General features: G+C 34.6%; 2 protein-coding genes across 2 annotated transcripts; both read left to right on the forward strand.

The window, feature by feature from the left end:
- The first annotated feature begins 6,991 nt into the window (after window positions 1-6,991).
- LOC127137894 (uncharacterized) lies at window positions 6,992-8,414 on the forward strand. The gene is made up of 2 exons (XM_051064301.1): window positions 6,992-7,073; window positions 7,993-8,414. Exons 1-2 carry the CDS (start codon window positions 6,992-6,994, stop codon window positions 8,412-8,414), a joined length of 504 nt encoding a protein of 167 aa, XP_050920258.1.
- A 328-nt stretch (window positions 8,415-8,742) lies between these two features.
- On the forward strand, window positions 8,743-9,519 carry LOC127137895 (uncharacterized). Its single transcript, XM_051064302.1, has one exon. The coding sequence runs from the start codon at window positions 8,743-8,745 to the stop codon at window positions 9,517-9,519; it is 777 nt and encodes a 258-aa protein (XP_050920259.1).
- Window positions 9,520-13,510: the final 3,991 nt, after the last annotated feature.

Consider the following 13,510-nt stretch of genomic DNA (forward strand, 5'->3'; position numbering starts at 1 on the left):
CCATACTTAGTTGCTTGAATTGGAAGAAAGGTACACTTTCACCATGTCCATGGACCATACCATGCTTTGTACTCTAAAAACAGAAAATTAAGCGACCATTTGCTGTCATTATGAACACAATTTGCAGCCCATAACCAACAGAAAGAAGAAGCCATGCCAACTTGCTTGAATTTTGGAAGGAAGTACATGTTCTCACCAAATTCATCTCACAAACCATGCTTTGTACCATGACAGCAGAATCATCATCATTTTCTGTCATGACCAGCCCCTAATAGCAGACCAAAACCACATTTGACAGCAAGAAGAAAGGGTTCACTCATCCTAAAAAAAACTTGATTCACCTTGCTTTGGCACTTTGGCAAGAAAGCTGTCAAAAACTCCACAGTTACAAGACATTGCCTTACCACAAAAGAAACAGTCAACAGCAGATTTTAGGGATTTTTTCTGTCATTTGTAAACCAGAATTAGAGCCACACCATACAGAAAACCTTTGGCTCTCTCATGCTCAAAAAATCACATCTTGCATATTCCAATTCTTCTGTCCAAGAACTCAAAGAGAACTCAACCTGGCTTTGCTTGATACACTAATATTCCATCATTTTCTGTCATTAACAAAACCTGCTAGCAACCATCCAACAGCAGAAACATACTTCACTCATTTTCTCAAACTCCATCTTTGGTGCATTTTATGATTTTCTGTCCAAACTTCCAAAAGGACCTGAGCTTGGCCATGGACTATTTCACCAACATAGCAGTTTTAGACACCATTTTCTGTCATACATTGAAACCTCAATAGCAGCCGTACACAGCAGAAATCACTCATTTCTCTCAAAGTTCATTTTTGCATTTTTCAACTTCCTGTCCAAAACTCCCAAAGAACAAACTTTGCCCGGCTTAAAACAATGTCCAAGCAACATTGTGGACCTGTTGCAACCATGTTTCTCCACCTGTAAAAGCTTCTTGCAGCACTGTTATTGCAGCCACCATTCCATGACAGTCCAAGTTTGAAACCTCACCAAGCCATTCCTGAGCCAAACTCCTCCATTCATTCATCATTGGAAGGCTTCTACAGCATCTGTTTCAGGCTAAGAGGACCAAAACCACACTGTTTCTCATTCTGCTTCAAAAATTGGTAAAAATTCGACTTTCACCATTCTAAAATCCATGCTATGCTTATTGTAGTTCCTTGTATGCTGATTCTGTTGATATTTGAATCGTGTGAAATGGCCTTGTATTGAGTGAGAATTTTGATTCTTAAGCTTCATGTTTGAATATGTTCTTGATCATTTCTTGTTGTTTAGATCGATTTAGTGAAAACTATGAATGGATTTGGACTGTGTGTTGTGTGATGATCATGATGGTATATTTGATTCCCATTTCTGGGATTTTTGTTCATCATTGATGATGAACATTACTGTTTCAAACCCTAGCTTCATGCTGTGCCCAGAAAAATCCCATGTTGCATGCTGTTACTGTGCTATCACCCACGAGCCAATGAAAACATTTCATTGTTATGGCCAAAACGACTGTGTTTAGATAAGTGACCCAGGGAATTACAAAAATGCCATTCTTGCTTCATTTATTCCATTTTAATTTCACATTTTATAACCAATCTTCCAAAAATCATTGTGCATCCATTTTTGATCCAAAAATCATGGGGTTTTTTGCATTGTCTTCATCATGACCTCTAGTATTTTATCATTATTTTTCCAGAATTTTTGGATGAGTGGTTTTTAAATGTTGCTAGGGTTTGTGACATGTGACCAATTTTTGTACACTTTGCCAAATCAATTGTGAAATGATGAGAATGTATCCAATGGCTCCCAAATTTTTTGTGCTTAAACTAGACACACTCATGGTGATTTTGGTGTAGAGTTTGTGAATTTATCATTTGTGGTTTGTGAGTTATGATTTTTTGAATTAGGGTGTGACAATTTGTGTCACACCATTGATGTCCAACTTCATGATTTTCATTACCATGCTTCTTGACCTCCAATTGACTTGATTTTTTGCATAAACCTACTCTTGTATGTATAGTTTACATGTGAATTTTCTTGGAATTATTTGTGGCTTTTCCTAATTGTTTGAGATTTTCTCCCCTGCCTAGTCAAATGTTGACTTTTTGTGACACATGTTCCCATTTCATTTGTGAAATTCTCATACTTTATTAGATGGACATGAAATTTTACATGAGATAACTAGACATCCTCATATTTGCCATGGTTTTAGTCCCATTCATTTATCATACACCATCTCTGACTTATGATTTTTCTAAGTTGATGCATGTTTGGTTGACTTCTTTGAGCATGTTCAAAATTGCTTTGACTTTCTGATTTTCATTGACTTCCTTCCACTTGTCCAAATGAGATGAAATTTGACATGCTTACCATGCTGTGGGTTGTAATTGATCATGATTTATTTGGTGATTTTTGGGAATGTTTAAGATTGCTTTTGAGTAAAGTCTTGCTGTTGACTCCTATGAGCTTCTAAATGCCATGTTTTGACTTCTTTTGCTCATAAAATGATGATGATGATTGATATGAATGTGAATCCAATTGGTTGTGTTTCTTAATGGTTTGAACATGATTTTGGACACTCATCCTTTGCTGTTTTGACTTTTTCATCCTCTTTTGACCCTAGGCTTGCCCTAGTGGTCCTGGTACTCACTTTTGAGCTTATGTTTTCAGGTTAAGCTACAAATGCTTCAAAGAGATCATTACAATTTGATTGAGCTTGCTTGAATATCATTGTCTAACTTGTTTGTTTTGTAGGTGGCTTGGCTCACATGCCTTAAGCCTTGTGCCTTGCACATTCACTTGCTTGTGTTGACTGGTTGATGTCTGTTTCATTTTGATTTAACTCCGACTTGTATACTAACTGTGCTTGACTGATTTCAGGTACTTTAGTTGCTTTTAGTTCCTTGTGAACTTTTGCTTTGCTTTGCTTGTATAAGCAATTTGCATTGAGGTATGTCTCTTTTACTTCATGTAGTCTGGAAGACCTGGCCTGTTACTTGGCCAGGCAACTGTCTGAAGTCCTCCTTAAGAGGCAATGTTTGTGACTGTTTACTTTTGTCCTTGCATAGAGTCAAAGTCCTCCTAAGTGAAGAGGCAATTGGTGGAAGGTAGGGATATGCAATCTATCCCCCACTATTCAGTGTGTCATCTGCTTTGCTCACACCACTGTGTTGATGCATTACAGATAAAAACCCAAGATCTTGTGCAATTGCACAGTTGAGTCAGTCTTAAATGTGTAGAAGGGTTCCCACTTTCTGAACCCACACATTCTTGTCTTGAGCTCTCCCAGGCCAGGGATAAGAGCTGTGAAGTCTTATCTTCACTCACCTTTCATCTGCTTCACCTTGGCTCTCAATGTCAAGGTTAAGAGCAACATCCACCCAGTTCCAGAGGTTTGTTTGTTGAGGTTGATATGACCCCTTGACTAAAACCTAACCCTTGTTTGGGCCACTTGTTTGTGTATAGTGTGTGCTATCTGTGCTTGTAGGATTGTTTGACTTGCTTCCTGTGCAAGTTAGGATTAGTTTAGACTTGCTTCCTGTGCAAGTTAGGTTTTGCTTGGCTTGCTTCCTGTGCAAGTTAAGTGTGTGTGTGGCTTGCTTCCTGTGCAAGTCATGTTTAGGATAGGCTGGCTCCCTGTGCCAGTTAGCTAGAAACCTTAACTTAGGGACAATCTTGCATGACAACATCTAGGCTCGAGTCGTAGTCTCCCTAGTTGTGTCTCCCTCTGTTATCTGGTTAGGCTAGTCCTTTATCCCTCTGTAGGGGAACTACATCGCCCTGATCTTCACACCAGATGAAGTATGTAGGCAGGAGATAGAGCTGATCTCTCCAGGCGCCCTTTTTTCTTTGTGTGTGTTGTTTGACAGTTGCTAGGCTCGAGTGCCTGACTCCTTAGCAATTTGTTGTCTGTTTGTTTGAGTGTGTGCTTGACAGTTATAGGCTCGAGTCCCCGACTCCCTATTAACTTGTTGTGTTGTTGTGTGCTTGGAAGCTGATGTAAGTCCATCGAGTGGCATTCGGGTTCCAGTGTTTGTGTGTGTTTTGGTTCGGATGCTGACATAAGTCCAGTGATTGGCAGTCGGGCTCCACGTTTGCCTTTGCCTTTGTCTGTTTGTGTGTATGTCAGCCGAGCTACGAATGCTCTGATTCTTCTCTCGTCCGAGAAGATACGTATGCATAGGATGCGATATCCTAGCAAGCATGTGTCGTTTCCCCTAGTCCGAACTACTTCGACTCTGATGTCTATGCCTGATAGACTAAGTAGGCCCAGGATGCGGTATCCTGCCGAGTCAGTTTCAGTCAGTTTCTTTTGTCTCTTTCAGCCAGGGTGTGTGAGTTTGAGCAGTGTTTAGCAACCAATATTCCTTCCTTTTGTGCGTGGATCCCGTAGAGTACTACGGATGCGTAGGGGTGCTAATACCTTCCCTTCGCATAACCGACTCCCGAACCCATTCTCTTTGGTCGCGAGACCATGTTCTTTCCTAGGTTTACTTCGAGCGTTTCCTTTCCCTCTTTTGGGATAAATAACGCACGGTGGCGGCTCTGTTGTTCTTGTTTTCCCGCCGGTTTTTCGCGTGATGCGACACATTTATGGCAAGTTTTCATGATCGTTGCACTCACTTTAAGCCCATTTTGCATCAATATAAAAGCTCCATTTGAAATTTTCTCCAACATGAAAGTTGTTCCTATTGTTCCAAGCTTTCTAGATATATAAAGTTTTCTCCATTTGGATTAGAATTGAGAAAGTTATGCTTAGTCAAAGTGAGACATTTTTTTAGGACACTTAGAAAAATTTCTAAGTCCAAAATCTTCAAAATTTGTCAAGACTTCTTGGCCAGTTTTCTTGCACTTCAAGGTATTATTTGAAAATAATTTCTTCACAAAAATTGTACCTTGCCATGTCCTCTTTCATATCCTTTTGGAATCATCTCATTTGGATCCATGGTTTGAGAGATACATTCATTTAAAGTGGGCACCATGACTTGATTTTCTAGGCAGATTTTGGGCCTGGTTGACCCAATCAGATTTTCTAAGCATGCTGCACAAACCAGTCACTTTTTTTTACCTCTCTTGGCCATGCATTGGACATCCATTCACTTAAGTTTGGCCCAAAATAACAACATTTTACACCTCACTTCACACTTTTATTCTTATGGATAAATCACTTATTAAAAAGGCCATGAGAACACCTAATCCACCCTATTTAAGAAGCTGAAACCCTAACCCTAATGGAGCATTGGAATTTCGTGGCAAGGAGGCAAAGTTTTATCATATATTAGATTCCATTCCACTTCTATTTTCCATTAGGTAATCATCTCTCCCATGGCCATGTTTTGATATATATATGCGCTTGCTTACCATGTTCATCACCATTAATCCTTCCATTTTCATATTTCTTTTTCTTACTTAAAATATTTTCTTCGTCCATAAAATTACCCAAAAATATTTTTCAATTTTCTTAACGTTTTATTTAATTTTATATAATTTTTATTTTCATATTTTTTTAATATTAATATTTTATTTTAATTATTTATTCTAAATGGTCCATTTTAACACACTTTTTTTTATTGATTTTATTTTTATGACTTAAAATTATTGTTAGCATTTTATTTTTAGGATGAAGGTTGACCACTGTCTCATGGTCAACCTGACCTTTTCTTGTAATTTTATTTCACATTTTCAATTTATTTTGGATTTATTTTTGACCTAGTTTGGTTGGTGGACTTTTAATTTGACTTCTGTTTTATTTTATTTAATTCACGTACCAATTTTTATTATTTTTAAAATCTTTTTGAGGGATGCTGATGTCTTGACCCCACATTATTCAGTTTAATTTTTCATAATTTTATTGATTAATTTACTATTTATTCTTGATTTATTTCTAACCTAGTCTCATTAATTGACTTTTGGTTTGACCTCTGTTTTATTTTAATTAATTTATGTACCAATTTTCGTTATTTTTAAAATCTTTTTGGGGGATGATGATTTACTCACCCCACCTCATTTAGTTTAATTTTTAATAATTTTCTTGATGAATTTGCTATTTATTTTTTATTTTTTAAGTTGACTTGAATTTTCAGTTGACTTCTTTATGATTGATGTTTGACTTAGGGATTGCTTGTGGAAATTGAAGAGATCTTTTGATCCTCCCTTGTTCATATCATATGCCATATATTAGAGGCCTTTTACCTTGATTTTATTTGGTCCTTACCTCATTTCCTGATTAAATTATTCAGTGGATCCTTCGTGTGTATATTTTCATCTGTTTGATTCATCTGTTATCTTTTATACTTGTTTCTCTCATTCATGCTTTCTATTGCTTGATTATTTAACATGTTCATACTCCCATGCATTGTTTAAATGCTCCATTATTTGATTCTTTGGTTTGATTATATATTGTTTATTTATCCAATTTGATTGATAACTGTTGCCTACTTGTATGATGTATGAGGCATATATTCTTATTGTTTGTTTGCCATGAACAATCCCCATTCATAACAAATGTACCCCTCTCCCATAAAGTGTATACTCCCTCCGTTCCTTTATATGTGTCGCTTTTGCAAAAATCTCTATAACCAAGACAAGCAATAAAGAACAAATATTTGGCCATTGTTTCCTAATTTACCCTTACTTATTCATTTATTCAGCATACCATTTCTCTTTCATAATACTCCATATTTAATGGCTAGATTCCAATGATTACAGTAGACAAGATAGCTTCTTCAATTTCCTTAACTTTTTTTTCACGTTAAAGTCTATACTTACATTTTTTTTCTTATTTCATGGTACACTTAAAATTCAACTTTCCCCAACTTTATTATTCCAAATTTCATGATACACTTAAAATTTCATTTCCCTCCAATTTTATTACTCTAAATTTCATGATTCCCACCAAAAAAAGTTAAAATCACTAATACTTGAAGTGTATATATACCTTAATATTGTAGGTTTACAAAATAAACTCATAAAATATGGCTTCAAGTACTACTAGATTTTCATTGTGTGATATAGATTTAAATGTAGAATTTATTCTTTTGCCAGATTTAAATATTGGTGAAGAAGAAGACGTTGAAGAAACCAAAATAATATTGGTAATGTATTTATTCTTTCATGTGCATTTATTTTTGTCTCTTTTAATTTTCTTATTTTTATCTCTTTACATAATTTATGATAGTAAATTGGTGAATATCATAATAATAATAATAATAATATAAAGAAATATTATTAATAACATATTAACTCAAATTTAATTGTTGAGATTTTTTACTTTTTATGGATTGCTCAATTAAGTTGAAGAAATAATTTATTGTGCAAGATGATTTATTGTGTAGGATGCTTTTTTTAATGTATTTTTTATGTATTTGATTGAATAACTTATTAAGTAGGATAATTTTTTAATATATTTTTTATGAAGAAAATGATTAATATTATTAACAACATGATTTTTTTTGTTTTAGTTATTATTTTAGTTTTTAAAGTTTCAGTTTTGATTTTGCATATTGGTAGGGGAATAATTTTAAAAAAGATAATTAAATAGGTAACCGATAAGAATAGTAAAAAATAAATAATTTTGAAAGACATTTATGGATATAAATATGAACTTGATTGAATAATTTATTCTATATGATGATTTTTAATGTATTTTTTATGAATAAAATGATTATCATTAATATTATTTTTATTTTTAAAGATAACCGTTTTGATTTGGCATACTCTAAAACATGTGATTTTAAATAACTAAATATTTGATTTTTCTAAAAAAATCATATTTGATTAGATTTTTTGAATAAAGCCTAAAAAATAAATAATTTTGTTATTTAGGATGAATTTTTATCAATAAAACTATTATCATTATTAATAACATTAATTTTTTGTTGATTTAGAATTATATAAATAATTTATTTTTTTAGAAAGTATTTTTTTAAGAATATATTACTTGACTTATATAATTTTTTCCTAGTTTTATTTACAGGTATAGAAAATATTGTAGATAACGAATTAAATAATGAAGAGAATATTGAAGATACATCAAATAGTGAAGAAAATATTGAAGGTATACTAAATATGGAAGAAAATATTGAAGATGCATCATACAGTGAAGAAAATATTGAAGGCGTACTAAATATGGAAGAAAATATTGAAGATGCTTTAAATATTGAAGAAAATTTTGAAGGTATACCAAATGGAGAAGAAAATATTGAAGATGAACTAAATAGTGAAAGAAAAAAATTAAAAATTTTAAGCAATGAAGAACGCACAGCTATTTATCACCAGTTACTACAAAAAAGTGTTGATGGAAAATTACATAGAGGAATTACAAATTTGGTGGCTTCATCATTTTGTGTTTCTAGGAGAACTATTCAACGTATTTGGAAAAGAGCAAAAGAAAAGTGAAATACATGATGTGTCCCATAGGAAGACAAAAAATTGTGGACGTAAGAGAATTCAAATTGATCTTAATCAAATTAGTCAAATTCCTTTGAGACAAAGAACAAACATCCGATTTTTATCTTTTGCGATGAAAATAAATCCAACATCTGTTTTTAGGCTTTTAAAATCAGGAGTTATACAACGTCACTCAAATGCCATAAAGCCACTATTAAAAGAAGAAAACAAAAGAGTTAGGTTGAAGTTTTGTTTGTCAATGCTCGAAGGTATACCACATGATCCAATGTTTAAAAGTATGCACAATATTATTCATATTGATGAAAAGTGGTTTTACATGACTAAGAAATCTGAGAACTATTATTTGCTACCGGAGGAGGATGAACCACATCGTACATGTAAAAGCAAAAACTTTATTGCCAAAGTTATGTTTTTAGTTGCTCTTACTCGACCAAGATTTGACTCGCAAGGAAATGAGATTTTTTCAGGTAAAATTGGTATTTTTCCATTTGTTACCCAGGAACCTGCTAAAAGGACAAGTGTTAACCGAGTTGCAGGAACAATGGAGACAAAAGCAATAACATCGGTAAATAGAGATGTCATAAGATCATTTCTTATTGAAAAAGTCTTGCCAGCTATAAAGGAAAAATGGCCAAGAGATGATTTGGGTACTAGTACAATATTTATCCAACAAGATAATGCAAGAACTCATATTAATTATGATGATCAAGAGTTCATTCAAGAAGCCACACGAGATGGATTTGATATTCGTTTGATGTGTCAACCTGCAAATTCTCCTGATTTGAATGTCTTAGACCTTGGATTTTTCAGTGCAATACAATCATTACAACACAAGGAGTCCCCTAAAACTATTGATGAACTTGTTCGTGCGGTGGTGAAGTCATTTGAAAACTTTTCATCTGTGAAGTCTAATCATATATTTGTAACATTGCAATTATGCATGATAGAGGTCATGAAAGCCAATGGTTCTAATAAATATAAAATTCCACATTTGAATAAGGAAAGACTAGAAAGAGAAGGACAATTACCCGTTCAAATGAAGTGTGATCCAATTTTAGTACAAGAAGTTTTTAAGTACCTAAATACAGAGTAATGCTCATTGTGACTGGGTTGTAGTCACTTGCGCACAATTTAAAACCAAGAACACAACTTATAAGTTTCATTCTTTTAATTTTGTTAAGCATATTTTTTCTTTCATATGATAAATCATTATTAATAAAAAAGTTTATTAAAAAGGTTAGACACAACAATAGATTATGTACTTCACATAAAAACTCAAAATAAATCGTATATTATAAAAAAAAACAAAATAATAAAAAACATTCCTAAAAACAAATTATAAAAAACAAAAGAATAAAAAACATTTCTAAACAAAATAATAAAAAAAAGGAAAAAAATATTTTAGGAATATCTTAAAAGCATTCCTAAATTACTATGAAAAATACTTTAATCATATTGAATCAATTCATAAAAAATATTTAATGAAAAAAATCAAATAAATGGTAAGAAAAATATTACAGAAAATAACTCTAAAATAAGAAAAATATTATAGAAAATATTTAATTTTCAAAAACAAGAACATCGTTCATTTTCAGTACTACAAGATTTTTATAAAGAAGGAAGAACTTATTTCTACATCATAGATTTAAACATTACAAAGACTTTAATAAAATTTAGGAAGAATTTTTTTTAGCATCTTTCTAATCACCGGACGAAACTCCTCAGCCGCTTGTGAAAACTCTTCTCCTTCTTCTGGAAATTTATTCAAATCAAATTCATATTCAGCCTCTTCGTTTAAATCAAAATCCAATATTGATATTTCTCCTTCTTCTTCATTGTTGTCTGAAGAGTCTTCCACTATTTCCTCTCTATTGTTGTTCAATGAGTCTTCCATTGTTTCTTCTCCATTGTTATCCAGTGAATCTTCCATTATTTCTTCTTTGTTGTCCAATGAGTCTTTTACTGATTCTTCTTCATGGTTTCCCAATGAATCTTCCATCATTTCTTCTTTCATGAATTGTTTTGTTTTTTCCATTACATATCTTAGGAACTGTGGCTAAAAAGCTCCCATTTAAAGAAAGAAAATATTGAAACTCTTCCTTAATTTTTTTGAGAAGTGAACCTCTTGAAAACCTCTTGAAATTCCATTGGTGGTAACATGTACTCCTAATATGCACGCAACATTAATCTCAGACATTGGAATTGATAAACCAATTTTAAAATGGTGGAGTAATTATGAGTAAATGTGTAAGTAAAATTAATTAAAAAAATAAGGGTATAATTGACAAATTACAACCTTATACTCTTAAAGTGACAATTAAATAGGAACAAATATTTTTTGCAAAAGTGACACATATAAAGGAACGGAGGGAGTAATATTTATTTCTTTATTTCTTTAGTCACCTGTTAATACAAGAATTAAAATGAACATCCGATAACCATTTCAAAATAAGATCAAAAGCTCGATCCAACATCGAGTAATCATTTCCAAAACTTAATAGAACCAACACGCATTCATCCATCCTCTTGTAAGTCGATTGCCTCAGGCATCGCCATCTACCTGTAAGTCGATTGCCTCCGGCATCGCCATCTACCCTTATCTATAACTCCTCTCCGCGCTCCATCCGTCGACTCTTGTTCCGTTTAGGTAGCACCCATTAGGTAGAACCCTTTGTATGATAACATAGGTAGAATTCCCCTATTCTTTGCATGCTAACATTAGGTAGATGGTCCCCTTTGTAAATCCTAACACATAGGTCCATATCGCGTGACAACTCTAGAGCAGAGCTTCCCCATTTTTAGACCTTCTGTGCGTCTCTGATCTTGTGGCATGTCAGTCCGTTCTATTGCAAAGAGGTAACTGCCTAAGACTCGATTCAGCGAGCTACGACACCTACTACTAGGACGTTGAACACACTGCCCACCCTCCTTTGACACAGCTGGTGTCCTCTTTTGTAAGTCCATGTTCAGATGGCAATCCTTAACCCCTAGTTAGCCGAACTACGTTTTGCTCTGATTCTCATTCCAGATGAGATACGTAGGCATAAGACACGACGTCTTACTGAGCACACTTCTCTTTAACCCATAGGTAGCCGAGCTACGAAGACTCTGATTCTCATACTCAGATGAGATACATAGGCAGTGGATGCGACATCCTTGCGAGTCATTTTCTTTTAACCTTCCTTTTAGTAAATAGTACTTTAGATATACCTACACCCTTTAGACTAGAACAACACTTATGAAAAGGGCTCCCTGGGAGTACCTAGGATGTTTTGGGTGCTTAAAACCTTCCCATTGCATAACCAACCCCCTTACCCAGATCTCTGACATTTTTACTAGTTTTTGATTCGATAAAACTTTTAGGTTTTTATTCGCTTTCTAACCACTCCTTTGGATAAATAGAAGTGCGGTGGCAACTCGACTTGTATGGTGTACCTTGGATTTAGTCAATATCTCTAATGGTAACGAATACCCCGCTACAGAAAAGTGGTGACTCTACTGGGGACTATCATTTGCCTAGTGGGTTTTGCCTACTTTTCATATTTGTTGTATTGTATGGTATATTGCTTTGTGACATATTTTTGTGCAATTTGGGATTACTGTATTGTATGTAATGATTGAATTGTTTGAATATTAATTCCTTGTATGCTTGGTGATCTTCGTGAGATGAGTTCTATACCCAAACTCGAGTGCACTTAGGATAGGAGAATGGCATAGTCTTGTTGACTTGTGTGGAGTTATTCCTTAGCAAGTTGACTTGCAAGCCCATTCACTTGGTGGAGGTTATGTTGGGATCAATAATGTCACACGAGTAGTCGTGGTTAGGCATTACTCTTTCCAATATATGCCTTAGAAGCCAAGGACCTTAGTTTACCACGCCCATCTTGGCCTATTTTTAGGACGTAGTGCGAAGATCGTTCAAGTGTAAGATTTGATACGATTGTTACGCGATACTACACTCATAAGAGTCTCTCTTGAGAATATTTTTGGAATACGAGCAGTCGTTTATCCGATAATATCCGAAAGATGGGATGATGACTATGGGAACCTCTTGTAGAACATGATTGTCAGGTTTAACCATAGTACACTCCGTTTGGGTGGTTCTTAACCAAGACTCCATGCTCGCGACTCGCAACAAACCCTTGATTCGTGGTTGATCCGTTCTTGTGTATCCTTAATATCAATGGAACTTGGGTGTTGATAAGGTGTAAACCATAATCCACCAAAATGGATGATTGATATTAAGGATGACTTGATCCATCCCATGACCTTTGTGTGGTGTGATTTGCTTGATCCTTGAGTGTGATTGTTGCATCCATGCATTCATGCATTCATACACATCCATATCATCAACAATGAGAAAACTTTCAAGGAACTTAAGAGGTCTATTTGCAAATTTTCAGACATGGATAAGCAAAGAAGGAATACGAAGAAGTACAGTTTCAGACAACCCGACTTGAAAGAGTTAAGGAGTTTGACATCCTATGTATTAAATCCCTTGGAATTCAAGACTCGTCATGGGAAGCTTTTGTCTATTCTGGCTACTCAAGTGGATGAAGGTCTAATGAGTGTGTTGGTGCAGTTCTATGATCCCTTGTACCGTTGCTTCACTTTTTCGGATTTCCAGCTTTTGCCCACGCTTGAGGAGTATGCCTATCTTGTGGGCATACCTATCCTAGACCAGTTGTCGTTCAGTGGCTTGGAGAGAGTTCCTTCTTCTCAAGAGATTGTTGACCTGTTGCATATAGATTGAAGGTTTCAGAAGGAAATAACAATCTTGTCCAAGGCAATGTCATGACATCCGGTCAGACATTCTTCTGCTCACTCAGCCTTGACACACGCCCCATCATCTCACTAACTAACAAGGTGCCATACCTTGTTACCTAAGAACCCATAGACCACAAGCTTGATGATTACTTGCAGTGCAAAGACAGAACTTCCCCTGTCATGAACCACCAACTCTCCTTTTGAAACTTGGAGATGAGCATATCCAACACCCCAAAGTTGGACCTTCACATACTTCCTGATTCAAAGAGAACCCAGACAGCTTGATGAATGGAAAACATAAGACGCATCTTCATGTC

Source organism: Lathyrus oleraceus, chromosome 4 (assembly GCF_024323335.1).
Source record: "Lathyrus oleraceus cultivar Zhongwan6 chromosome 4, CAAS_Psat_ZW6_1.0, whole genome shotgun sequence".
NCBI classification, from domain to species: Eukaryota; Viridiplantae; Streptophyta; class Magnoliopsida; order Fabales; family Fabaceae; genus Lathyrus; species Lathyrus oleraceus.